The 27,959-nt window shown below is 36.3% G+C and overlaps 2 protein-coding genes across 22 annotated transcripts in view; one reads left to right on the forward strand and one right to left on the reverse strand.

Moving 5' to 3' along the window:
- CEP126 (centrosomal protein 126) overlaps positions 1-2,333 on the reverse strand; it is a 134,823-nt gene extending 132,490 nt beyond the window's left edge. For all 21 annotated transcript variants that reach the window (XM_054241782.2, XM_078339898.1, XM_054241776.2 and 18 more), the window contains exon 1: positions 1,960-2,333. In XM_054241782.2, the coding sequence (XP_054097757.2) occupies positions 1,960-2,087 (128 nt within the window). In that variant the 5' untranslated portion in view covers positions 2,088-2,333. The remainder of the gene's footprint in view (positions 1-1,959) is intronic.
- Positions 1,847-27,725, forward strand: ANGPTL5 (angiopoietin like 5). The gene is made up of 9 exons (XM_035265193.3): positions 1,847-1,961; positions 9,207-9,362; positions 9,937-10,081; positions 11,321-11,424; positions 12,266-12,359; positions 14,407-14,507; positions 17,035-17,155; positions 22,138-22,323; positions 26,256-27,725. The coding sequence occupies exons 2-9, from the start codon at positions 9,267-9,269 to the stop codon at positions 26,573-26,575; spliced, it is 1,167 nt and encodes a 388-aa protein (XP_035121084.2). The 5' UTR covers positions 1,847-1,961; positions 9,207-9,266; the 3' UTR covers positions 26,576-27,725.
- The last annotated feature ends 234 nt before the right edge of the window (positions 27,726-27,959 follow it).

Consider the following 27,959-nt stretch of genomic DNA (forward strand, 5'->3'; position numbering starts at 1 on the left):
TGCTTAGTTTAAGACAATGGTCCTTTCACTGTTTTCTTTCTTTTTTTTCATTTTGTCATGTAAATTTGAGCACCTACTCTGTACTAGGTATCCAATGGGAAACATTACAGACAAAAAGAACATTCCACATAAACTTACATAAAAGGTGCTTTAGCATTTTTCTAACAAGTAAACATAATGTTCTTGATTTAGTGTTATAATCTTTATTATGTTCAAAAATAATTCCTCTGTTCCACTTTAAATATTTTTATCTAAACTTATATATTTATATATACACATATACAAACTAGCAAAAAAATACATAAACCAGTACACACATACACACACGCTGCTGGATTTTAGCAGTCTATTGGTCATCTATTAAAATGATCATTTATAATTTGTTTAATTTTAACTATACGTTTAGCCTTTAAGTATCTTTTTTAGTGTTATATTTATTTATAGAAAATGTCATTCTAATTCTGGAATAGAGTCTATTTGCTCACTTTCATTCAAAGTATTGCTGGATTCTATTTATGAATATTTTATTTGGCATTTGTATCAAAATTTATACCACATAAAATTTAAAAAATGAAGCCCACAACCATTTTATTAATGAAAATAATAGAAAATGCACTCTCAATGAGCCATTTACCATATTTCCCTATTTTCTGACTTAGAGATAAATCAGGGTCAGTGTAATAGCAGTTGTGTCCAAGAAAATATAACATCAAGGGGCCAGAATTAAATCCACACAGAAAATGACTGTGTTCGCTTCATAGTACACCTTTAGGAGGGAAGTTTTGGGGAGTAGCAAGGGCAAAAGCCAAACTGAATAGGGTTAATAATGAATAGATCTGAGGAACTAGAAGCTGCTATTGCAGGCTACCATTTTGAGAACTTGCCCCAAGAAAGAAAAGACTGAAGGGATGGAAGCCTGAAGAAAGCAGGATCGTAGGAGAGATATTTTACTTTTAGTGAAGCTCTATACATATGTGTCTTCCTCACTAGATCTGTCTCCCTAGAACATAGAACAGAGTCAGCCAAGGAGCAGGCACTCAATACAAATTGTTGACTTGCTGCTAAAATTGTAACAGAGTACAAAGAACATCCTAGAAGTTGGGAGACAAAGGGGATAAGAAAACAGGGTTAACTTGGAAAGAGAAGACATTCATGTCTGACAGTAATGAAGATAATTACCAACATCATCATTGCCAATCAAATCCTTTGGGAATACGAAGGTTAAATTCTAATCATAACAATCTCTTAAAGAATAAATATAACTTACAGATTTTGAGAACAAAATAGTTCTCCTCTTTCCATTTTCTACAGTGCAACCAACAGTAACATCAAAGTTGGGCTTAACCAACTCTTAAGAGAAAAGTCAGAGATAATCCAGATTGTGAAGCGTCCAGGTCCCCTGCTTCTCATTTCCTCCTTTCTGTCACTCTGACAACAGACTGGGCAGAGATGGAAAACAAAACAACGTACCAAATTGTGTAGGCTTCAGCGGCTCTGATAAAAGGATTTAGGGCTATCTTAGGATAACTGTTAAAATGGACTCTTTAAGATAGCAAAACATTTTACTTATTTGTGCAGTTTCTCTAAGTAGTACGATAAATCAGGAAGTAGTTAATATGTAAGTAAAGAATATAATGGCATAATTCTAGAAGGTAAAAAATAATCCCCATAGAATACGTAGTTGATGTATTTTAAAATTCACAAAAACGCTACAAAGTTGAAGAATGGGAGTAGGATAACAGGGTGGTATCCTACCCTGATAACAGGGGAAGCAGCCACAGAATTAGATAAAATGGTATAATTTCAGGTCTAAGGTGAGCCGCGTCAGTTGCTAAGGCAAATATCTGCACTAAGATGACTTGCTACTTTTGATCACCCTGCGTCAAATGTAATGGGAATCTAATTGGAAAAGAGATGGGCCCCGGTTTCAACATCGCAGCCACAAGCTGGGAAGGATACAGGTAAGCGCCAGGTCGGTGATGCCCGCCGCTCTCCCGAGGGCCGAGGCAGGCTCTGTCGAGGTTGTTCGATGATTCAGTGCCTAGACCCCCGATCGCGCTCCGGTCTCCGGACCTCCCAGACAGCATCCTTCACCTCCGCGCCTCCCTCATGGCAGCTCTGGCTTCCTCCTCCTCCTGCTCGGCCCCTCCCTACACTCCGTCTCTCAGACCGCGCGTCACGGAAGGGTTGGCCGCGATAGCCCTAGCTCCCGCGCAGCGGCACCGGTGCCTGTAGTGGCGATGGCAGCTGAGGCAGCGGCGACCTTGCCTGGCAATAGCAGAGGGGGCGGCAGCAACCCCGCAGCCGCCATCTTGACAATCAACCGACGCCGCGTCCTTGACAACGGAAACCTGGGTGGAGCTACAGGGCGGGGCGGGACGATGTGCCCGAGGCAGCCAATCGCAGGCGCCGGCGGCCACGCCAGCTTCTAGTGGCGGGTGGCCACCTGGGCATCCCTAGGGACCAGTGTTGTTGAGGGTGGGGTGCGCTGAGTGGTGTTTTAGAGACTGATCCAGTTCTAGCCCCTTTTTATGAGAGTGTTTTTGTGGCAGTATTGACAGTGACGAAAGACAGGGAGATGTGAAATCCCCAGATGCACTCAATTGCCACCTGGAGGATTCTGCAATGATTGTCTGGGGGATAATTTGGAGTTGAATTTGTTTACTGAATCCTGTTGTAACATTTTCAGTTGTGAGTCTTTCAGTGGCAGCACTATCCCCAAATACTGTCTCTTTAAAATGTTTTTGTGAAGTAGAAATTTTCCTTCTCTTTCATCCACTCGACAATACTTCTGGCATTCTCCCTCTGCAGTCGTCTTCCTTGCCTTTGCCCTACTTATAAGGTCTACATTTCAAAGCCTCCTAATGGTTCTTGCCTTGCTGCCAGATTCTGGAAATGGACCATCACAGCAAACCTAGCAATCTCTTGGGAAGATATGCCAAAAGAGATCATCGCATCGAAATGGTCTTGGGAACTAGGGAAAATTAAATGGATTTTTGAGCCACTGGTTTAATGGCTATGCAAGTGAAAATTTTGAAAAAGACTGAATCTGATTGTTGGAGCCTAATATAAACGCACATGTAAATTCTGACAGTATTTCAGTGTTTTCTTGGGAAAATTCCCAGATTGGAAGCAGAATGCACAGACCAAATAAAGATAATTCACCCACCATTCTAATGTCTCTGCCTTTGTGAATTAATTTGTTCATTTTTAGAGTTCAAATAATAAACTTTTCCAGTTGAAAGTATTTGAAACAATCTTTGCAAACTTGGTTGCAATGATTCAAATTGGAATGTACTCGGGGGACAAATTTTAAAGTGCCACAACTAATCCAGTTTCGATTTAAGACACAAAACACATTAAGTCTTTACACCAACAGGATAAAATATACAATTCTGACACGAAAACCTAAATGTATACAATTGGACACTTCACTATCTTGGCAATGTTTTAATTGGCCTAGCCACAGGCAATGGCCTTGATTCTATTCCCAAGGCTGTCATCACAAGTTTGTCTCCCCATGGCTGATCTGAGCAAAGCAGGGCAGTGCAAAGGACAGATGAGTATGAGAATATTAGGGTTGCTATTTAGAGCATTTAGGCATGATTAGCACTGCTTTGTGGCTTGATATATTAGCACTAAGAAGCATAATTTGGTTTCTCAGTGCCTACAAATCCTTGCTTATGTTAATTAAAAAAACACATAATTTATAAATCTAGAAAGGAGAAGAAAAGGTTACAGCTGGAAGCCTAGAGAGGCAGGTACTTTGAAGGAGAGGCTGAGGTGGGAAATTTATGCTGAAAAAGTTGGCTAACCATGCATAATTCATAGGTTATAGGAGAAGCTATGAGTATTTATGAAGGTAGTTCTGATGCATGTGAATTGAACAAACATGAATGTAACATATGATTAATGTTCATTTTGGCCTAGAGATTTAACATTTAACTGCATTACAATTATGCCCTATTACGTCTAAATGTTTTAGAACACAAAGGCACTCAAGAGAGCAGTGCCCTTAAACTGTCCAGAACCACCTCATGGTTGGTGCTCTTCTTATCAGAGAAAGTTATTGAAATCAGTCTCTTGCTCAACCAAAGCTGTAGTTATGGCTTGTGGAACAGGGGTCAGTTAGCCAGTGTCTGGTGGTGAGCTTCCTTGTTTTACTATTGCTTATCTCAAGGCCAGTGTTTGTTTACCTGCTAGAGAAAAACAGAAACCTTGTGGCAGTTAAAACATAGTTTATTCTTTAAGTGTAGGGGTGCATGACTTAACCCTTGCCTGGGATGGCCTTCGGTCCTGCTGTAATTTGATACCTTATTGCCACCAAGCATCTGTTTTGCCAGTCTTATGATCTCTATTTTAATATTAATGCTGGTCAGTTGTGCCTAAACTACAACAGAAAGAGGATATAATGAGGCATATCTAACCTCTCATCCTATTATGGCAGGGAACTCAGTTTTAACATTTTCTCAGAGTCTTCTTGGCCAAGAGGGGTTCTATTTGGTCAATGGGGGGCTTAGGATTTTATTTCAGTTTAGACTTATATAATTATTCTTCATTCAAATATTGTTTTACAGTAACAACCAAGAAGAAAACAAATATCAAACAATGTTGCCAGCTTTTAAAAAAAATCATAGTTTTTTTTGACCTTTAAGTTCTTTATTTCTTCAAAATATTAAGCAGATTTTCCACTTTCTATTTAAGTTGTATAGTCCTAGATTCTTTCAGACAGGCAGGGCCCCAAGGGGCTCTGAACATTGTGACTCTTGATTTTGTCATGACATTTTTGTCAGTGTTATTTATGGGAAATAAATAACTCTATTTATTTCCCATAAATAAATACTTCTTTTATTTATTAAAAAAATTTAGGATTAGATATTTGGATAATAAAAAATTGTGGATTTTATAAACTGTATTTCTTGACAGGAAAGGCAATTGTGATTCAAGCATTTAAGAAGAATATTACACTAAAATCCCTATATCTTATCAGAAGGGGCATCTGAGTTAAATATGATATTATATTCTTTCACACTTTAAAACCATAAAACAATGCCTTCTTTTGTTAAGGAAATATATATTGAGCACCTACTATTTGCCAATCACTTTCTAGGTGCTAGGGATAGAGTGAAAGAAACTTCAAAGTCCTTATGTTCCTGAAGCTTATATTTATTTTTCTTCCCCACTAGAACATATTAGGGTAGTGAAAAGTGCTATATGGAAAGTGGGATAGTGGAGGGGGATAGAGACCAATGTCAGTCCTATCTGTGAGAGAGTGCTCAGGAAAGGCCCCCAAAGACAGGAAATGAGGACAGACGTCTGAATGAAGGAAAGAGGTTGCCATTCAAATACCTGGATGAAGAATAAAGGCACAGGGGGCTGTGAGTACAAAAGGCTGTGAGGACAGAATTGTAGTGTTGTGCTCAAAGAACAGCACAAGACCACTGTGGCTGGAATAGAGAGGTAGGGTGTATTAGTCAGTTCTCGCATTGCTATAAGGAAATACCAGAGATAGGGTAATTTATAAAGAAAAGTGGTTTAATTGGCTCATGGTTCTGCAGGCTGTACAGAAAGCATGGCAGCATCTCCTTCTGGAAAGGCTTTAGGGAGCTTTTTACTCATGGTAGAAGGAAAAGTGGAAGCAGGTATCTTACATCACAGGAGCAGGACTGAAAGAGTGGGGAGGTGTCACACACTTTTAAAACAACTGGGTCTCATGAGAACTCACTCACTATCATGAGAACAACATCAGTGGGGAAATTCACCCTCATGATCCAATCATCTTCCATCAGGTCTCACCTCCAACATTGGGGTTTACAATTCTACATAAGATTTGGATGGAAAGGCCAGGCATGGTGGCTCACGCCTATAATCCTGGCACTTTGGGAGGCTGAGGCAGGTGGGTCACCAGAGTTCGAAACCAGCCTGTCCAACATAGTGAAACCCCATTTCTACTAAAAATACAAAAGTTAGCTGGGCATGGTGGCAAGTAGCTCCCCAGCTACTTGGGAGGCTGAGGCAGAAAAATTACTTGAACCTGGCCGGCAGAGGTTGCAGTGAGCCAAGATTGTGCCATTGCATTCCAGCCTGGGCTACAGAGCAAGATTCCATCTCAAAAAAAAAAAAAAAAGAAAAAAGATTTGGTTAGGACACAAATCCAAACCATATCATGGGGAAGTGTGTGAACAGATGAGATTGGAGAAGTACGGGACCTAGATTTAGAGGGGACTTGTATGTAAAATCTAACTTTCAATGGAGGGAAATCCATTGAAGAGTTTTGATTAGAAGAGTAACATGATTTTATTTAAACTCTAAAGAGATCCTCTAGTTGTTGTGGGGAAAATCAGATTATAGGAGATAAGACCAGAAACAATGAGGTTAGTTAGAAGATTATCAGTGCAGGATGGGTGAGATATGGTACACTTGGATTGGGATGGTAGCAATGGAGGTGGCAAGAAGTGTTTACAATTTGAACCTTGAGCCAATAAGATGTGTTGATGGATGGTTGCAGTAAGTGAGAGAAGTCAAATGTGACTCTCAAATTTGGAGCTTGAACAATTGGATAAAGTGTATTGCCAAAACTGAAATGGGAAAGAATAGGTAGGGGTAGAATAAGGAATAAGAATTAGGCTTCGAACATGTTAAATGGGAGATGTCTATTAGATAAGCAATTTCATTAATGTGGTGTCATAAACTGATTTACAAAGGAAACGAATAATAACCATTTTATGGTTATAAAGCATATTCCCGTAACTTTGAATATTATTTTTTAAATCTTTAGAACAGAAATTAAACAGAATTTATTTGAGCTAAGAATGATTTATGAATTGGGCAGCACCCAGAACCAGAAGAAGTTCAGAGAGCTCCACCCAGCAGCATGAGCAGCAAACTTTTATAGGACAGAGAAGCAAAGCAGAGGAATCATGTGATTGACTACAGCTAGGTGTTAATCATATTTGGGCATGCTCTGATTAGTTGGCTGCCTATGATTGGCTGAAACTCAGCTATTTGTTACAAAAAATATATTCCTAAGTCAGGCTGCAGTTTGCTACACAGGAACTCAAAGTACAGAGATAGCCTTAGGCAATGGCCTCCTGCTTATTTAATTCAACAAGTATTATAATCATGTGGCAGCTGTGATGGACAATTTTTTGTGCTTTTGCTCTTGTCTTGGCTGAGGCTATATTTTTTTCCATCTTCTGCTGAAGTATTTTCTTGCTCAAATAAGAATTTCCTGAATTGGTCTCTGGGCAAGCTGTGAAAGAACAAAGAATTTTAACATCTGGCCGATTTAACGCTGTGCCAACTTCTGCTAAAGTTCTGCCACTTTCACTTCAATTTTATAAGCCTTCAACTGGAAATTTAAGATTAAAACATATGTATTTGTGTACTAATATAAATTATAAAGGTCATCAATATCATCAGCAATGTTACATATATTAATCATTTAATCCATACAACAATTTTCATAATACAAAGGAGGTAATTGAGTTGTAGCAATATTAGGTAACTTTGTCCAAGATTCCAGGGTGAGGAAGTGTTGAAACTAATCTTTTTTTTTTTTTTTTTTTTGAGACGGAGTTTCACTCTTTTTACCCAGGCTGGAGTGCAATGGCGCGATCTCGGCTCACCGCAACCTCTGCCTCCTGGGTTCAGGCAATTCTCCTGCCTCAGCCTCCTGAGTAGCTGAGATTACAGGCATGCGCCACCATGCCCAGCTAATTTTTTGTATCTTTAGTAGAGACGGGGTTTCACCATGTTGACCAGGATGGTCTCGATATCTTGACCTCGTGATCCACCCGCCTCGGCCTCCCAAAGTGCTGGGATTACAGGCTTGAGCCACCGCGCCCGGCCTTGAAACTAATCTTTAAATTAGGCAATCTGGTGTTTGGGCCGGCACTCCCAACCATCTCATACTGTCTCACTGGAGAAACTCTGAGAAAGTGATTGTCACAAATAAGAGATAAGATTGTTTAGGTTTAAATAGTAGATGGCGAGGAAGTCAAGTCAGAGAACAGATAATTATTTTAAGCTGTTTCTTCATTAAGATATTTGATGCCAGGTGCGGTGGCTCACGCCTGTAATCCCAGCACTTCTGGAGGCCGAGGCAGGTGGATCACGAGGTCAAGAGATCAAGACCATCCTGGACAATATGGTGAAACCCCGTCTCTACTAAAAATGCAAAAATTAGCTGGGCATGGTGGCATGCTCCTGTATCCCAGCTATTCGAAAGGTTGAGGCAGGAGAATCGCTTGGACAAGGGAGAGGGAGGTTGCAGTCAGCTGAAATCATACCACTGCACTCCACCTGAGTGACAGAGCAAGCCTCCGTCTCAAAAGAAAAAAAAAGAAAATATTTGAGTGCCTCTGTGTATCAGGCATTGTACTAGTAATATAAAAACTATGGTAGTTCTCAGATTAGGAAAGGAGATGGAGAAAATAATATCTCGAATCAGAGCAAGATGCAGGAAAGTTTTGCCTTGCCTCTTAATTTTAGGATAGTGAAGACTTAGGCATGTTTGTAGAATGAAGGGAAGGAGACATTGAAAGGGAAAATTTGAAGACATTGATCTATCAACCTTCAAAGAGTGGTCATTTTCAATAACATTATTTCTCTGATGTTCAGAATTTTTACAGTTTCAACAAGACAGTTGTAAAACATACAGATTAATTACAGTCCTAGTAATTTGGCATTTTAAAAGTATATTTTAAGTCTGAATTATATGCTCTGGATGTCCACCTTGATCAAATTTCTACTTAGCATTTTCTAGAAATAGTTCCAAGATAATTTTTTTCCTATTCCATCAGTCATTTCTACTTCTTATTTTTTTTGCAAGCAGTTTGCAGTTATTGATTAATAGCTTATCAAAAGCATTTTTTCCAAGACAAAAAAAGACTGGCTCCCAAAAATTAGATGAATTTATAAATTCATGCTTTATTTATCTATCTATATTTATCATTTATTTATCTACTTATTTATCTATTTGTTGCCTATATTACAAGAGCTTGGGTTCCTAATACAGACATGAAATGATAAAAAAGGAATTGTGTAAGTTAAAATATCAGGATCTCCAGAGGCTACCTTTTTTTTCATATGAAGCATGTGAAGGGTGTTGTTTCAAATGAGGGCACGGAAACTTGTAAGTATTGGCTTCTGTTTTTGTTGTACACTTTCCAGAGGTTTTTAACTGAAGACTCTATGCTCTGTAGTTATTTCCACAGAGAGCTGACTGATATTTGAAGAAGAGTTTTCATCTATCCAAGAAAAATATGATGTCTCTAGCCCAAGCCTCACTCTTATTCTTAAATGTATGTATTTTTATTTGTGGAGAAGCCGTACAAGGTAACTGTGAACATCATTCTACGGTAAGAATTTTAGCAATATTATATTAGCTAGGAAAGCATGATTAGCTTTCAAGACATATATTAGAATTTTGAAAAGGTTAATCATACTACCAAATATAATTTATGAAACAATTAACATATTGATTTAGAAATGTTGAAAAATTGCTTAAATGTTACCATTTTTTAAACTAAGGAAAGTATAAAATACCGAGGATTGACTCAACAAATTTCTTATGAAAAAATTTTAAAGTTATGTCAGGCCTAGATTAAAAACTAGCCTACATCTTTTTGATGAAATATCTGATGGGTAATAAAAAATCACTTTGCTTAAAAAAATAGCTGTTCCACAACTTTCATATTTCAAATATTGTCCTGTGAGTGGCTACCTAGGAAATTAAGAAACTGGTTCATTAGGTTTTATTTACTCATCAGGTTTATTTATGAAAGTTTAAATTAAACAGCTCATTTTTCTCTAATGATAAGCCTTGGCTTTCCTGAAATCTAAGCTTTTACCTATAGTCTTCTTATTTATTACGTATTAGGTCATATAACATGTTTAATGTATTTTTTCTTATTTTTATTTTTTAATGTAAAGGACTCTCCAGTAGTTAACATTGTAGAAGATGTATCTAATGCAAAAGATGAAAGTAAAAGTAATGATACTGTTTGCAAGGAAGACTGTGATGAATCATGTGATGTTAAAACAAAAATTGCACGTGAAGAAAAGCATTTCATGTGTAGTAAGTATTAAAATAAACACAATAATAAGGTTACATAATTTATTTCTTTTTTTGGGTACACATTGAAAAGTTCTACACATCCTGATCATCCTAGGCCAGAAATTTTATTGTCTTTATTGCTTGGCCAGTAATAGCTGCTTAATAAATATTTGGTAAATGAATGGATCCTTTTCCCTTGTAGCTAATTCTATGTGTAGCACAAGGGTCTCAGGCTTCTCAAATAAATGAGTGGGGTTCTAGGCCTATTAAGACAGATGTCTAAATTCAGGAAAAAACTAATAGAAAGTGAGAGACTAAAAATAAAAAAAGAGAGATAAAGCTGAGTGAGGTAGAATTTAAAATATCAAGATTTATTAATGTGATTCTATTGCTGGTGGAAAGAAACTTAGAAGGAAAATACATTTGTAAAGAATAACATACGTAATAATGTGGGGACCCTTTTGTTATAGAGGGCATTATTATTGCTATCTTGGGTAAAACTCGCATAGGTTCTGAGAGATACAGGTAGTCCATGTTTATTTCCTAATTTTGATGGTTGTTTTATTAGAAATATCTTTGGTGTAAGAACTACACACTGAAATAGCATGATGGTACACCATGGCAACATGGTCTCAGAGGCATTAAGAGAAAGTTATTTGTACTGTTATCGCATCTTTTCTCTAAGAAATTTTCTCTTAAAAATAAAAACATTTTTAAAAGGAAAATGTATAGTAAATGCTTACTCAGAAACCAAATAACCAAAATCTTTGACTAAGATTTATTTTGTGTATGTATATGCATGTGCTGGCAATTTAATTATATACAAATATAATATTAATAGAAAAATTAAAATAAAGATGTATTTTTAAAATTAACTGCCTGGCATAAAATTGTTATCATTAACTTTCTTATATAATACGAATTGATAAATTCCATACCCCCTTCTTCTGTATTTCTCATTTTATAAAGTGAGACTTTATAATTAGAACATTGTATCTTAATAATAACATTAATTATTCTGGGTAATCTATATTAGTAGGAAGCATAGTTTCATTAAGAAGTATTGAGATAATCATTTCCTTGGTTAATCCTGAGTTAAAATATATACTAACTAAAATATGTAATTCTGAGTATTAAGATAAACTGAGATATTACTGAGTTAACATACATATCCAAAATCATGTAAAATGCACTATTTTTCACTGTAATAATTTTCCATAACAATATAATATTTAACAGCCACTTTTTATTATGGTTAAGGAAATTTGCAAAGTTCTATTGTTTCCTACACAAGAAGTACCAAAAAACTACTAAGAAATATGATGGATGAGCAACAAGCTTCCTTGGATTATTTATCTAATCAGGTATAGATATTTTAATATTGCGTCATTATTGCATGTGCACTTCGATGTATAGTTAGCTGGAGGTATAATTTTTTTTAATGTATTCATGTTCAGACATCTATTTAGCACATACTATGTTAGAGGCACCATCATAAGCTTCAGGCAAACAAAAAGCAATAGAAAAGTCGACTTTCATTCAAGGGGTATGCAGTCTAGTGGAGCATTAAAATGTACTGAAAAAATTGTGGTTATTAAAATGGCACAAAAGAGAACTCTCAGATGCAAGAAAGCTTCCTGGAGGAGAAAGTCTGTGAACTGTCATGAAGGATGAATAAATGTTTTAAAAGTCATGAAAGTTGGGTAAGGAGAAGAGGACATTCCATTCTGAGGAGGCTTCTTGGAGTTGGTGCAGGGTGGAGTGGCTGGTGAGGCTTAGTATTTAAAAGTGACTACAGGAATAGTCAGGAACCAAATCATACCACACCATGGAGCCACTGCCGTGTTTAAGCAGGGAAACGCCACAATCTGATCAACGTGTGTGGCGAATGACTTGAGGAAGAGCCAAGGGAGGAGGTAAGAAACTACAGCAATAGTTTGAGCACGGTATGAAAGACAGATATGCAAGAGCAGCCAAAGGCAGAAATAGGAGTAGATAAGATCAATGTTAAGGAGGTAGATTCTATAACATTTAATGATTGCTATTTAGTTTTGCCTTTATTCTTTGTTAAAGCAGTAAGAAATCAATCTAGAAAAATGAAATACATAATCAATATTATGTATTTCAGAGCTGGGTTTATAAGAGGCTTACAGATGGCAATTTCTTCAAATATAAATTTACTTAAATGTGTATGCATGTGTTTAGGTTAACGAGCTCATGAATCGCGTTCTCCTGTTGACTACAGAAGTTTTTAGAAAACAACTGGATCCTTTTCCTCACAGACCAGTTCAGTCACATGGTGAGAACTTTGGTATTGCAACCTTTTCATGTTTGTCTTTCATTGCTTAAAATTTTCCTGGACAGGTCAAAGCATTTAAAAGTTTTGTTTAAAAAATACAGCTCACCATTCTCTAACAGACTGGAGGGCTAATACCTGCCGTTAAGCAAATTTCACCACACAGTGTGTACTTTCTTAAAATGGGAAAGTTTTTCAACTATTTGAAAGCCATGGCTGTATAAAGATATTCTGAAACTGTTGAAAATAGCATAGCTTTCTGTAGCTTTATTCTGGGATCTCGGTTTACATCTTATAACTAATTCATCTTCAGATAGAAAAGAAAGTTTCAAAGTTCCTCCCACCTGTAAAAAATGTTTCTGACATGCTTGAAATGTTTCAAATTAGGGCATAAAATTGGAAAAGAAAGAGAAATGTAAGACAAGAATAAACTGAAAGTTAGCACTTTTTATACTAAAATATAGCATATTAATTCTTAGAGGCTTGGATTTTTAAGAAAAATGCCCTATAAATTTTAGGAATATGACTTTATCCCAAAATGTTTCAAGCTAATAAATATTATTGAGGCCCTAGAAAATGATCTTCATGTTTTTCTTCGAAAAAGAAGAGAATTAACACTGGCTGAAAATCTTCTACATAGTAGGTAGGAAGACAGGCACTTTCTCACGTTATTTTGTTATAAAAAATTAGTTTATTATATCTCATTTATTTCCCATAACTGCCCGAAAGCAGGTATAATGTGGTAGTCAGGAGCATGGCCTCTGATGTCAGAATCCTTGGTTTCAAATTTCTGACCTGTTGCTCTCTTGATATGTTTTTCTCATCAGTAAACTGATAGCACCTACCTCTTATAGTTGAAGTGAGGATAAAATGAAAAAATACAGGAAAGTCTCTTAAAATATTGCCCGATGCATAGGAAGACTAATATAAAGGCTTGCCGTGATCGAGACCATCAGATAAGAAATATCCAGCCCATAAATATCAAAATAATCTGTTCACTTTAATTTGAAAGGTGAAAAGCAGATACTTCAACCCAGATCAGTCCTTCAATGTGAACTTCTATCATGTCTCTGAGCATAAAGTCATTATAAGACTCTCTCTTAACAATTAAGGACACTGGCAACAAATCTATGTTTTCTGGAGATGAAGGGAAAAGCAAATGACCTTTTATAGCTATCTTTTTGTAGATGGCATTTTCTGCATTGTTTGGGTGTACTGGGCATGATGGTAAGTGCTTTATGTAATACCTTACTATGTAAATGGTTAGCATAACACTATGAAGTAAAGTGTTAGGAGTAGAATAGGATGTTAAGACAGGCATTTGGATAATGGACACTCTAAGGGTTGATTTTATTTCATTTATGAAAGACCCAACAAAGTAGAGTATCTTCCAGAAAATGTAATATCTGTATCCACATACACATGTTCACAATCCTGGGGAGATGAGTGCTTTGGAGAAAGTAATTATGGGGTGCTATAGTTCTAATTGTTGTAAACAGAGTAGGCTCTAACCTCAGTCATAATTTCTTGGTGGAGGAAGTGATTTCCCCCTTTCTTCCTTTGGCTACTGGTATTAGTGGTCCCAAACACATCAGTCTCTGAGTTGGGAATAGAATAGTGAAAGATGTGTCTGTGGTGCTTCATCTGCTTATTCCTTTTAATTTTCTCCTCCCTATTCATGTAGATTTCCGTTACACATTATATCTTCTAAGATAAACCTAAATTTCTAAAAGGGTATTATTTATTGGTAAAGAGAATGTGTAATTATAAAATATGTTTAATAAGTGTAGATCCTAAATGGAAATTTTAGACAGTATAGAAAATTTATCACTAGCAGTGATATTATAAGTGAAGGCTTATTGCAGCATAAATTCTTTAATCCCTTATATTTTCTTCTTATTTCTAAAATTGTGATCATTTTTCATTTTGAAGAAGTTAAAATATTTTTAATAGAAATGATAATAATAGCACTATCAATTCTCTATAGTAAAATGATTACCTTAAATGTACACTTGAAAATAATCCCAATTAAATAATTTTGCTTTTCTAGGTTTAGATTGCACCGATATTAAGGATACCATTGGCTCTGTCACTAAAACACCGAGTGGTTTATACATAATCCACCCAGAAGGGTCTAGCTACCCATTTGAGGTAAAGTTTTCCCTTATTATGTGGAATAAGATAAATATCCAACCAATTTAATTTATATTAAAATTTAAATTGTTTTAATATTTTTTCCTGGAAATTTTTAAATAAATTAAGTAAAGTTCTAGTTTCAAAATTTTGGTTTTGTAGAATTCTAATGCTCAAAACATGAATTAGTAAAAGAGCTAGAGTCTGTCTTTCTCTTTTCTATTTGAGTTTCCATGGTTACACTCTTTAAGGTAAATCCATTCAATGTAAAAGCTTATTATTATCCTTATAATAGGCAGCCCTATAGCAGGCAGAACTATGCAATATAAATGCTTGCTTTAATTAGCCTTTAATTAGAAAATAATGATGTGCTTTGCCTTGGAGCTTACTAAAAACACTTTTGACTTCCCTTCTTGTATATAGTTATAATTTCTTTTGATGATAGATGCTTTTATGTGTCATAAAAAATTAACAATTTAAAAACGCTTTCAGTGGGATGCAAGGCAGATTGAGAAGCCAATTCATTCTGAAATTGATAAAATAAATTACTCTTATGCCTATTATTAGTAGTTCTCTGCAAGGATATCTAACAGAAATTTCTATTGGAGACTATGCATATTGATGAAATATATTTGTGTGTGTTTATATAATAATATTTATATAAATAATGTTTATATAAAAATATATAAAATATATATTTTCATGAACACTTCTTTGTGCAGAAGAAAGTTTGTGATACTTATACCTATTGATAATCTTTATTGCATAATAAAGTTTTGATAATAAATTCTTGAGATGTGTGCTGTGTCTATACAAGCCAGTGAAATGGCTTTTTTCCTAAGTAGATTCTACTAGCTTCTCTTCTTAGAGCTACTACCATTATTTTATATAAAATCTATTGACAAGATGCCAAAAAATTGGAAATTAGGTGGGAAATAATTTTAAAATTACCTAAATTACTTCAGCTACAGATTCAAACTGGATCTGAACAGATGTGGAAAAGGAAGGCTTCTAATTTTGTGAAGAGTGGGATGCATAATCACCTCTTTTGTGGGAAAGTACTGGTTCCTTAACTTCCTCCACACTGCCTTTTCTCTGTCTCAATGCGGGAAGTTTCTGATGGAGATTTTTGCTCTGATTTCTTCCCTATATCACTTCTATAGGTCCCCTACAGGGGTCCTTTTCAGGGGCATTTTATACAGCATCAACAGATGTGCCTATGAGCACCTGCTGAGTGGGTACAGATCATGCCTTTCTCTCTGAAAATGCCAGTCTGAACACAGGCCTTCCAGGCTTGTGGGAGAAAAGAGCAAAGGCAAGCACATGAACATATTTCTGTCTCTCTCTCTCTCTCTCTCTCTCTCTCTCTCTCTCTCTCTCTCTCACACACACACACACACACACACACACGTTTTATTTTTTATTTTTTTTTAATTTTTTATTGGATTATAGGTTTTGGGGTACATGAGCAGAGCATGCAAGACAGTTGCGTAGGTACACACATGGCAGTGTGCTTTGCTTTTCTTCTCCCCTTCACCCACATTTGGCATTTCTCCCCAGGCTATCCCTCCCCACCTCCCCCTCCCACTGGCCCTCCCCTTTTCCCCCCAATAGACCCCAGTGTTTAGTACTCCCCTTTCTGTGTCCATGTGTTCTCATTTTTCATCACCCACCTATGAGTGAGAATATGCGGTGTTTCATTTTCTGTTCTTGTGTCAGTTTGCTGAGGATGATGTTTTCCAGATTCATCCATGTCCCTACAAACGACACGAACTCATCATTTCTGATTGCTGCATAATATTCCATGGTGTATATGTGCCACATTTTTCCAATCCAGTCTATTATCAATGGGCATTTGGGTTGATTCCAGGTCTTTGCTATTGTAAACAGTGCTGCAATGAACATTCGTGTACATGTGTCCTTATAGCAGAACGATTTATAGTCTTTTGGATATATACCCAGTAATGGGATTGCTGGGTCAAATGGAATTTCTATTTCTAAGGCCTTGAGGAATCGCCACACTGTCTTCCACAATGGTTGAACTAATTTACACTCCCACCAACAGTGTAAAAGTGTTCCTTTTTCTCCACATCCTCTCCAGCATCTGTTGTCTCCAGATTTTTTAATGATCGCCACGTTTTAATTCAAAAGTTTAGTTTATAAAGAAATACATTGCTCTGCCACATCAGAGCAATACTGTTATACAAACTGAAGAATGTTTATAAAGTTGAGAAATAGGATAACCTTAAAATATTACAAATACATATTTTTAAAAATGATTATTATAGGGAATGTAATTAGGTTAGTTACAAATTTCTTTTATAATAAACAGTATTATTTAGGTTAATTACAGGATTGTTTTATAATAAACAGTATTATTTCTAGAGATATAAAACAATCTGAATAAATTAACGGCATAGGATTGCATTGAAAACTCAGTGGCAGTATATTCTCTTTTCCTAGGTTTAAGGATGAAGCATGAATGGTACATTATCAGATAATAAAATAATAGTGTATATTTTGGTCTTTCTTGTGCTTGTTTTAGGTAATGTGTGACATGGATTACAGAGGAGGTGGATGGACTGTGATACAGAAAAGGATTGATGGGATAATTGATTTCCAAAGGTTGTGGTGTGATTACCTGGATGGATTTGGCGACCTTTTAGGTTAATTTTTTTTGTATTTCTACTCTATATTCTTTACTCTTTTTGGTATTATATCTATAGAGTCTCTATTGGTCAGATCTTTAGTAAAGAGCAGATGCTTGCAAATTTCAAAATATGTTTAAATCACCCCCTTTTCATATGCTAATTTTTTGAAATAAGTAGATCTTCAGTTGAGATCTGGAAATCTTTATTTGCTGAAATAAAGATTTATCTGGTGAAATGTGATTTGAGTGAAAATTCTAAATTGAATATGTATTATATATCTACTATGGACCCAGCAGAGTTCTGGCAGGTGCTCACCAACTAACTGCAGAACAAAAAACGGAGTGGGAGTGTTGTTCTAGATTTTAAAATTCTTGAGATGTGTGTTGTATCAATACAAGCCAGTGAAACGGCGAAATACAGTATGTGCGTATGCAAATTCAGATTATTTAAACCGAGCATATTATTAAAATGTCAGTAAACATCATTATGTTCAAAATTTGAAAATTACAACCCTAGATGAATGTAAAATCTGTTTACATTATTGCCTCATGGCAGCATCTCTTTTGCTGGTAAACAGAAACACCAGTATTTCTGGACTTTGCAGAGTTTTACATTAGTTGGACCTTCTGCCAGTGAGTTTGTGAATGTTTATGCTATTTTAACAGTTACCATTTTTATAATTTTAAATCTTTAACCTCTCATAATAATGTCATCCAAGGATTCAGTAAGTGGTGGTGGTAGTCCTGTGTTAAAAAGCAACTGAATGCCAGTGATTGTAGAAGCCATTTGGCTTATACCCAGGTAACTGCCATGCTATGGAGTGTAGCTAATATACTTGCATTTTCCCAGCATTACTTCTTGATTTTCCATTGAGTGCTTCTTCTTGAATTAAATAGTTATATATCCACATACAGATTTTGAATTGCCATCTTCCTTCCTTTTTCTATGGGGACAGAATATGAGTTTTGACTAACCAGGTTTTCAGGCAGATATACTGCATGCAGGCTGAGCCTGCTTTTTACTAATGTATTTTGAAAACAAATTTGGGGCTGGACATAGTGGTTCAGGACTGTAATCCCAGCACTTTGGGAGGCTGAGGCAGATGGATTGCTTGAGACCAGGAGTTCAAAACCAGGGTGAACAACATGTTGAAACCATGTCTCTATAAAAATACAGAAGATGGATTCACAGCTGAATTCTATCAGAGGTACAAAAAGAAGCTGGTACTATTCCTTCTAAAACCATTCCAAGTAATATAAAAAGAGAGACTCCTCCCTAACTCATTTTATGAGGCCAGCATCATCCTGATAAAACCTGGCATAGAAACAACTAAAAAAAAAATTTCAGGTCATTATCCCTGATGAACATCAATGCAAAAATCCTCAATAAAATATTGTCAAACCAAATCCAGCAGAACATTAAAAATCTTACTCACATGATCAAGTCAGCTTCATCCTTGGGATGCAAGGCTGGTTCAACATATGCAAATCAATAAACATAATCCATCACATAAACAGAACCAATGACAAAAACCACATGACTATCTCAGTAGATGCAGAAAGGACCTTTAATAAATTTCAACACCACTTCAGGCCTAAAACACTCAATAAACTAGGTATTGATGGAATGTATCTTAAAATAATAAGAGCTATTTATGACAAACCCACAGCCAATATCATACTGAATGGGCAAAACCTGGAAGCATTCCCTTTGAAAACTGGCACAAGACAAGGATGCCCTTTCTCATCACTCCTATTCAACATAATATTGGAAGTTCTGGCCAGGGCAATCAGGCCAAAAAAAAAAAAAAGTGTATTCAAATAGGAAAAGAGGAAGTCAAATTATTTCTGTTTGCAGATGACATGAATGTGTATTTAGAAAATCCCATCGTCTCAGCCCAAAAACTCCTCAGGGTACAAAATCAATGTGTGAAAATCACAAGCATTCCTATACACCAATAATAGAGAGCCAAATCATGAGTGAACTCCCATTCACAATAGCTGCAGAGAGAATTAAATACCTAGGAGTACAACTTACAAGGGATGTGAAGGACCTCAAGGAGAACTACAAACCACTGCTCAAGGAAATAAAAGAGGACACAAACAAATAGAAGAACCTTCCATGCTCATGGTTAGGAAGAATCAGTATTGTGAAAACGGCCATACTGCCCAAAATTGATAGATTCACTGCTATTCCCATCAAGCTACCATTGACTTTCTTCACAGACTTAGACAGAAGTACTTAAAATTTTGTATGGAACTAAAAAAGAGCCTATATAGCCAAGACAATCCTAAGCAAAAAGAACAAAGCTGGAGGCATCATGCTACCTGACTTCAAACTATACTACAAGGCTACGGTAACCAAAACAGCTGGTACTGGTACCAAAATGGATATATAGACCAACAGCGCAGAACAGAGGCCTCAGAAACAATGCTACACATCTACAGCCATCTGATCTTTGACAAACCTGACAAAAATGAATAATGAGGAAAGGATTCCCTATTTAATAAATGGTGTTGGGAAAACTCACTAGCCATATGCAGAAAACTGAAACTGGACCCCTTTTTATACCTTATACAAAAATTAAATCCAGATGAATTAAAGATGTAAACCTAAGACCTAAAACCATTAAAACCCTAGAAGAAAACCTAGGCAATACCATTTAGGACATAGGTGTGAGCAAAGACTTCATGACTAAAACACCAAAAGCAATGACAACAAAAGCCAAAATTGACAAATGGGATCTGATTTAACTAAAGAGCTCTGCACAGCAAAAGAAACTATCATCAGAGTGAACAGGCAACCTACAGAATGGGAGAAAATTTTTGCAATCTATCCATCTGAGAATATCCAGAATCTACAAGGAACTTAAATTTATAGGGAAAAAACCCAAACAACCTCTTCAAAAAGGGGATGAAGGATACGAACAGACACTTTTCCAAAGAAGACATTTATGTGGCCAACTCACATATGAAAAAAAGCTCATCATCACTGGTCATTAGAAACATGCAAATCAAAACCACAATGAGATAATATCTCATGCTGGTTAGAATGATAATCATTAAAAAGTCAGAACACAACAGATGCTGTAGAGGATGTAGAGAAATAGGAATGCTTTTACACTGTTGGTGGGAGTATAAATCAGTTCAACCATTGTGGAAGACAGTGTGGCAATTCCTCAAGGATCCAGAACTAGAAATACCATCTGATCCAGCAATCCCGTTACTGGGTATATACCCAAAGGACTATAAGTCATTCTACTAAAAAGACACATGCACCATGTATGTTTATTGCAGCACTATTCACAATAGCAAAGACTTGAAACCAACTCCAATGTCCATCAATGACTGACTGGATAAAGAAAATGTGGCACATATACACCTTGGAATACTATGCAGCCATAAAAAAGAATAAGTTTGCGTCCTTTTCAGGGACATGGATGATACTGGAAACCATCATTCTCAAACTAACACAGGAACAAAAAGCTAAACACTGCATGTCCTCACTCATAGGTGGGAGTTGAACAATAAGAACATATGGGCTCAGGGAGGGGAACATCACACACTGGGGCCTGTTGTGGGGTGGGGACAAGGGGAAGGACAGCATTAGGCGAAACACCTAATGTAATGATGGGTTGATGGGTGCAGCAACCCACCATGGCACATGTATACCTATGTAACAAACCTGCACATTCTGCACATGTATCCCAGAACTTAAGTATAATTTTAAAAAATAAAAAAATTAGTTGGAGGTGATAGTGCATGCCTCTGCAATCCCAGCTATCGGGAGGCTGAGGCATGAGAATTGCTTGAAAGGGAGTGGGGAGGCAGAGGTTGCAGTGAACTGAGATCGAGCCATGCACTCCAACATGGGTGAGAGAGACTTCTCAAAAAATGAACAACAACCAAAAAAATAAAAACAAACAAACAAACAAATAAATAAATACGGAATTACAGAAAATGTATTTTTAAGTGTTAAATTTGAGCGTGGGGTACTGGGAACTGAAGTGTTATATACTGTGTGAGACTCAGTGGATCCCTACGGACCTCCTACTGGATCCACTTTCTCTTGGTACTTTTTAATTCTAAGAGACTCTGTTGCTAAAATGTCTGCCCCTGTCAGCTCTGAAGAAGGACTTAATATCTTAGCTATAATTTTAAGAGTTTGAATGCTGTCACATTATCTTCCAACTCTGAAGTTTGTCTTGACTGGACCCTTACTTTCTTTAATAATTTTATAATTCAAATAGAGGCATATATCTCATTTGGGTTATGTCACGTGGGTAGGGAGAGGTAGAAAGCCATTGGCTAGAATATGTTAGCAAGTAGTATGCAGTCTAAGCTGGGGAGCTTTATATTTCATCCTGAATGTATAGTCTTCTTGGAAATATTGATCCTAAACCTGGAGGTATTCCAATCTTGTTACATAATGTTCCAGGCATAGGAAATTGACCAGCTGTATTGTAACAAAGAAGTGTTTGTTAAGAAAGTATTCCAAGACAGATAAAAATAATTTCAAGTGAGCACTTTAGGAAATGTTTCTTTAGGAGCCACTGATTTGGAAGTCAAACCTTTTACATTTACTGGTGAGTAACATTTTGTTATCTGCCACAATATTTCAGTTGGTTTTGTGTTGACATGCCTTAAGGTGAAAGTTCACTTCCTACTTTAATCTTTAAATGAAGACCAAATTAATTTTGGGAAATGAAATTTAGGGAGATCATTATTATCTCCTCTCCCCAAATTAAGTAAAATTTGGGGAGATAAAAATGAAAAAGGGTCTAATATTCTCCAGTCTGGTGAAGTAGAAGTAGGAAGTTTGTTTCTTTTATCAAGTAGGCACACAGTGATAATTTGAGTGAGGCCCTCCAGCCTTTAATTACTTACGTGAGCCATCTCAGAGTTTTTGAAATGTTAAACAAGACCAAACATTCAATAATAAAGCATTATTCTAATTTGTATTAAAATACATTAAAACTAAGCATTTTTTTTTAACAGGAGAATTTTGGCTAGGACTAAAAAAGATTTTTTATATAGTAAATCAGAAAAATACCAGTTTTATGCTTTATGTGTCTTTGGAGTCTGAAGATGACACACTTGCTTATGCATCATATGATAATTTTTGGCTAGAGGATGAAACAAGATTTTTTAAAATGCATTTAGGACGGTATTCAGGAAATGCTGGTAAGTGTTTTTTTTAAATTCATAAAATTATCCAGATCTAAATTATAACTGTATCATTATTAAGCAAAGATAAAAAATGCATTTGTTTTTATACATAACTGATAACAGAATAGATTACCAATAAGAAAGCTGGCCACGTGCTGAGTTTTGAAACTTTGTTGTGATCACTGTACCACCTCATGCTTCTGAAGTGCTTTATAGTCTCTGAAACAATTTGCCGTATGAAATCTCAGTTGCTTCTTTGGATAGAGAGCCTGTGGAGTAGGCTGTGAAGGCATTTTCATTTTCATGTTCAGAGAGGCTGACATTTAGACATGAGAATGTTAGAGATGATCTGTAGTCTTCTCACTTTACAGGTGAAAAAACCTGAGTGTTAAAATGACTTGCCCAAGATTCCCAAATCATCTCACCTGAGCCAGGGCAAGAATCTAGGCTGATAGAACAACTAATTTAGTATTCTTTTCATTATACTTTGATGCATCTATTCATTTCCAAATAAATTTAATTTGTTAGAACTTCAAAATACTTCATGTTAAACTTGCATTTTTTTTTTTTTTTTTTTTTTTTGAGACGGAGTTTCGCTCTTGTTACCCAGGCTGGAGTGCAATGGCGCGATCTCGGCTCACCGCAATCTCCGCCTCCTGGGTTCAGGCAATTCTCCTGCCTCAGCCTCCCGAGCAGCTGGGATTACAGGTACGCACCACCGTGCCCAGCTAATTTTTTGTAGTTTTAGTAGAGACGGGGTTTCACCATGTTGACCAAGATGGTCTCGATCTGTTGACCTCGTGATCCACCCGCCTCGGCCTCCCAAAGTGCTGGGATTACAGGCTTGAGCCACCGCACCCGGCCTAAACTTGCATTTTAATACTGAAAATGTAAAGGCATTTGAGTTAAAAAGTACTCAATTCAACTCCCTTGTTGCTGTTTGTGGTACTTGTGCATTATGTATATTTTGTGTTAGAAATCCAAAAAGAAATGATATATGTTCCCAGCTCTTTAACTGATCCCAATATAAGGGAGAAGATAAATAACACTGGAAATACAGAATAATGATGGAACTTTGGGGTCAGAAAGAGGATGAGAATTATTCCAGTTGATTTCACCCAAAAAATATTCATGGAAGAGCAATTTTCAACAAGTGGTTAATATCAGATTCAACCTGGAAAGCTTTTTAAAAGTACATATTTCTGCAGAATCTGATTCAGTTATTTTAAGCCAGATGGATATGTTGGCATACTTGCAGTTGAGAGGCACTGATCTAGTCTTGGAAGAATGGATAGGCTTTTGGCAAATGAAGGTTGACAAACAGAGCAGCTTCAGTTAAGGCATAGAGGGAGGAAAATTACAGGGCACAGAAAGTTGTCTGATATGATTGGAATCTATGATACCTGAGGGGTTTAGACTAGGTGAAAGCCTGAACTCAAATCATGATTTATAGGGAAAAGTTTAAAGAGTTACAATATAGGATTTTCAATTCTTCCTCTCTAAAAGTGTGAAGAACTATCTAAAGATGGAATATACTATATTAGGAAGAGTTTATGTGGGGTTTTTCTGAAAGATGACTAATTAAAGGATAAACTTGATAATGACACAAGTTTTTTCCTTACTCTCAAATTTTGCCATACTGTACTCTACATTTTCCCAACAAAGTCGTTAAGTAACTTCAACTGTTGATCACATAGTATAATCAAAAGAATGAAGAAAAAGGTGTGAGCAGTATGTAACAATAGAAATACAGATAAAAAACAATGGGTTTAATGTAATTACGTGTATGTTTAGAGGCAGGTCACAAATTTGGCTTTGAGCTTGGAGAAAAAATAGAAATATAAATTTGAATATTTGAGTAACATACTTGTTCCTTGAGAGTCACAGCTATTCCTGATTATAAGACTTGAGATAAATTTCTCTGGATTCTTAGAGAAAACGAAAGTGTCATGTTCTCCAACCCCACTCTCACAGAAAATATGATGGGTGTATTTTTGATGGGCTATTTTTAAGGAAATATACCTATGCATATATTTTTTCAATGAGCTAAATAAGATCTATTGAGGAACTTACGTGTTGTATGGTCCAGGATCCTCAGTAGATTTTATTTCTGGTCGGACTTTATCTAGGGAGAGTATCCATGGAATGATCGCATTGTTCAGGTGAATATTGTCTCTCTCACTGGAACTTTCAAAAGGTATTACACTGTGTGGGTATTGGAGATTATATATTCTCTGAAATACCTACAATGTATGTGTTTTGTTTCTAGTGAAGTGCACAGTCAGAGACTTTAATGATCAGCAGAGTTGGGGATAGGCCACCACTGCTAATGAAGTTCTTCAGACTCTTCAAAAGATTCATCTCAAGAGATGCCCAACATTCGGAAATAATGAAACAAATAGACCTTGGTTTCTCCACAGATTTTATATGGCTTCTTTTTTAATTAATGTTTCAAACATTAGCTAAAGTTTACGTATAGGTGAAATGTAGGTATTATGGGTTTACTTAGAATCTTTACCTTTATGGAGTTTTATGAAACAAAATGTGACTCATGCTCCTGCCATTGAACTAATTGGGTCATCTTGGCCAAGATGCTTCATCATTGTGGGGACACATTTACAGTGGGATGTAAATGTGTCATAAGGTATATACTCATAAGGTATATGAGGGATACCTTACACACAATGTTCAGGCCTGTAAGCCTAGCACTTTCGGAGGCTAAGATGGGTGGATCACTTGAGGTCAGGAGTTCAAGACCAGCCCGGCCAACATGGTGAAACCCTGTTTCTACTAAAAATACAAAAATTAGCTGGGTGTGATGGTGCACGCCTGTAATCCCAGCTACCTGGGAGGCTGTTGCAGGAGAATTGCTTGAACCTGGAAGGTGAAAGTTACAGTGAGCGAAGATCATGCAATTGCACTCCAGCCTGGGGGACAAGAGTGAAGCTCTGTCTCAAAAACAGAACAAAACAAAATAAAATAAAACAGTGTTCAATAGAAGTTCTTTAAATATGGTATTGTCTTAGCTACTATTCAGTTGGTCCATGAATCATGTGAAGAGCCATGAAGAAAAGGTACAACTCAAAAATATACCTGAATTTTTCATGAGGGCATTGGTATTCTATATAAAGTTGATGGTGCCTTAAAAAAAAAACAACTTTTGTAATTGTAAATCTAAATTTCTTTTCTTTTCTTTCTTTCTTTTCTTTTTTTTTTTTTGAGATGAAGTCTCACTCTGTCGCCCAGGCTGGAGTGCAGTAGTGTGATCTTGACTCACAGCAACCTCTGCCTCTTGGGTTTAAGCAATTCTCCTGCCTCAGGCTCCTGAGTAGCTGGGAGTACAGGTGCATGGTACCACTCTCTACTAAAAATGCAAAAACCAGCCTTGTCTGGGGTTTCACCATATTGGCCAGGCTGATCTCAAACTCCTGACCTCATGATCCACTTGCCTGAGCCTCCCAAAGTCCTGAGATTACAGGCATGAGCCACCGTGCCCAGCTATAAATCTAAATTTCTTAAAGGTAGAAGTTTCTCTAGATAAAGGGACGTAAATTGTAGTGGTATGAAAACCTACCCTGTGTAAATTATTTTCTTTTCCTAAATTATCAATTATCATATTGGTCTGCCCAATTAGAGTGTACATGACAGGTCTGTACACTCTAATTTTTGGTCTGAATTATCTGGTTATATCTACACAGCAAAACTTCCATTTTGGGTTGTGACTTTTATATCAAATATTCTTTTAAAGATGCTTGTCATGTTACGGAACTCATCACCAGATTTTGGCATGTTGAATCTTCGAGTAGGAGGATTTTAACATGATAAACAGTAGAAAAATAATTTAAACCTTATTTCCAGAAGTGATGCTCTTGCCTAATATGCTGGCAATGGTTAATTAAAATAATAGAAATTTCCTTTAAATTTAATCATTAAATTTTTTTTCCAAGGTGATGCATTCCGGGGCCTCAAAAAAGAAGATAATCAAAATGCAATGCCTTTTAGCACATCAGATGTTGATAATGATGGGTGTCTCCCTGCATGCCTGGTTAATGGTCAGTCTGTGAAGAGCTGCAGTCACCTCAATAACAAGACCGGCTGGTGGTTTAACCAATGCGGTCTAGCAAATCTAAATGGCATTCATCACTTCCCTGGAAAATTGCTTGCAACTGGAATTCAATGGGGCACATGGACCAAAAACAACTCACCTGTCAAGATTAAATCTGTTTCAATGAAAGTTAGAAGAATGTATAATCCATATTTTAAATAATCTCATTTACCATGGTAATGCAAGTTCTGTGATAATTTGTGATAGTATATTAAAGATTTTTGAAAGTTTATCATTTTACTTAGTGTTTCAAACATATTAGGCAAAATTTAACTCTAGATGGCATTTAGATGTTATTGGTTTAATTAAAAAATTTCAATTTTGTAGTATTCTATAAAAGAAAACATGACTCATTGCATGTTTTTACTTCTAAGTATATTAACAATATATAATGAAATTTGTTTCAAGAGAATTGCAACTTATCTTCCTAAAATTTATAGTGCTTCTAAAGGATTTTGCCTTTTCTTTGAAGCATTTTTAAACCATAATAAGTTGTTAGGAAAATTGAGGAGAATATTTCACTTATTTTTATTTACTTTATATGATTATATAATCTACAGACAATTTCTACTGAAGACAATTACAACAAATAACTTTAATGCAGATTAATATGTAAACTACACATGGTTTAAAAACCTTACTATTTCTAGGTGATGCCATACCATTTTAAAAGTAGTGAGAGTTTGCTTCCCAAATAGTTTTTCTTGTTTTCATATCTAATCATGGTTCTTGTTTGTAATAAATATACTATACCTTTATATCCTGATCAGTTGCATTCTAAAATATGTCTATATCTGAACTCTTTTTAAACCAGTAGGAATGGCATGAAGTTTAAGTGAAGGATGGTGGGTAAAAGAGAGATGAATCAGTTCCAGATATACTCTAGGAGCATGCTGGTCCTCTCTACTTTGTCTACTAAGGTGGTGGGAATAGGATGGTAAGAATTCCATAGGGGAGACCAGCAGGGAACATGCAAGGCCAAGTGTCAGTTTCTGATAAGAGAGACAACGGAAATGATTAGGAATTAGTTTTGAAGGCGGAGGGTGGTGGCTCACGCCTGTAATCCTAGCACTTCGGGAGGCCAAGGCAGGTGGAACACCTGAGATCAGGAGTTTGAGAGCAACCCGACCAACATGGAGAGACCCTATCTCTACTAAAATTACAAAATTAGCTGGATGTGGTGGTATATGCCTGTAAGCCCAGCTACTTGGGAGGGTGAGGCCGGAGAATTGCTTGAACCCAGGAGGCAGAGGCTGTCGTGAGCTGAGATCATGCCATTGCACTCTAGCCTGGGCAACAAGAGCAAAACTCCATCTCAAAAAAAAAAAAAAAAAAAAGAATTAGTTTTGAATAGAAAGTACTTTGTCCAGAGTTAGGGTTATATAATACTCAAAGGAGGGGGAAAGTGGCTGAAAAATTAGGTGGGAAGAGGATTGAATTAAAAGTAAGTCTGAGGATACAGATGTCAGGGTGACATAGTTAAGCCCAGAGTAGAACATAGAATCTGATTTGGATTCAGGGATGGGCTAAAATGACAATAAGATCA

This window comes from Callithrix jacchus, chromosome 10 (genome assembly GCF_049354715.1).
Source record: "Callithrix jacchus isolate 240 chromosome 10, calJac240_pri, whole genome shotgun sequence".
Lineage (NCBI taxonomy): Eukaryota > Metazoa > Chordata > Mammalia > Primates > Cebidae > Callithrix > Callithrix jacchus.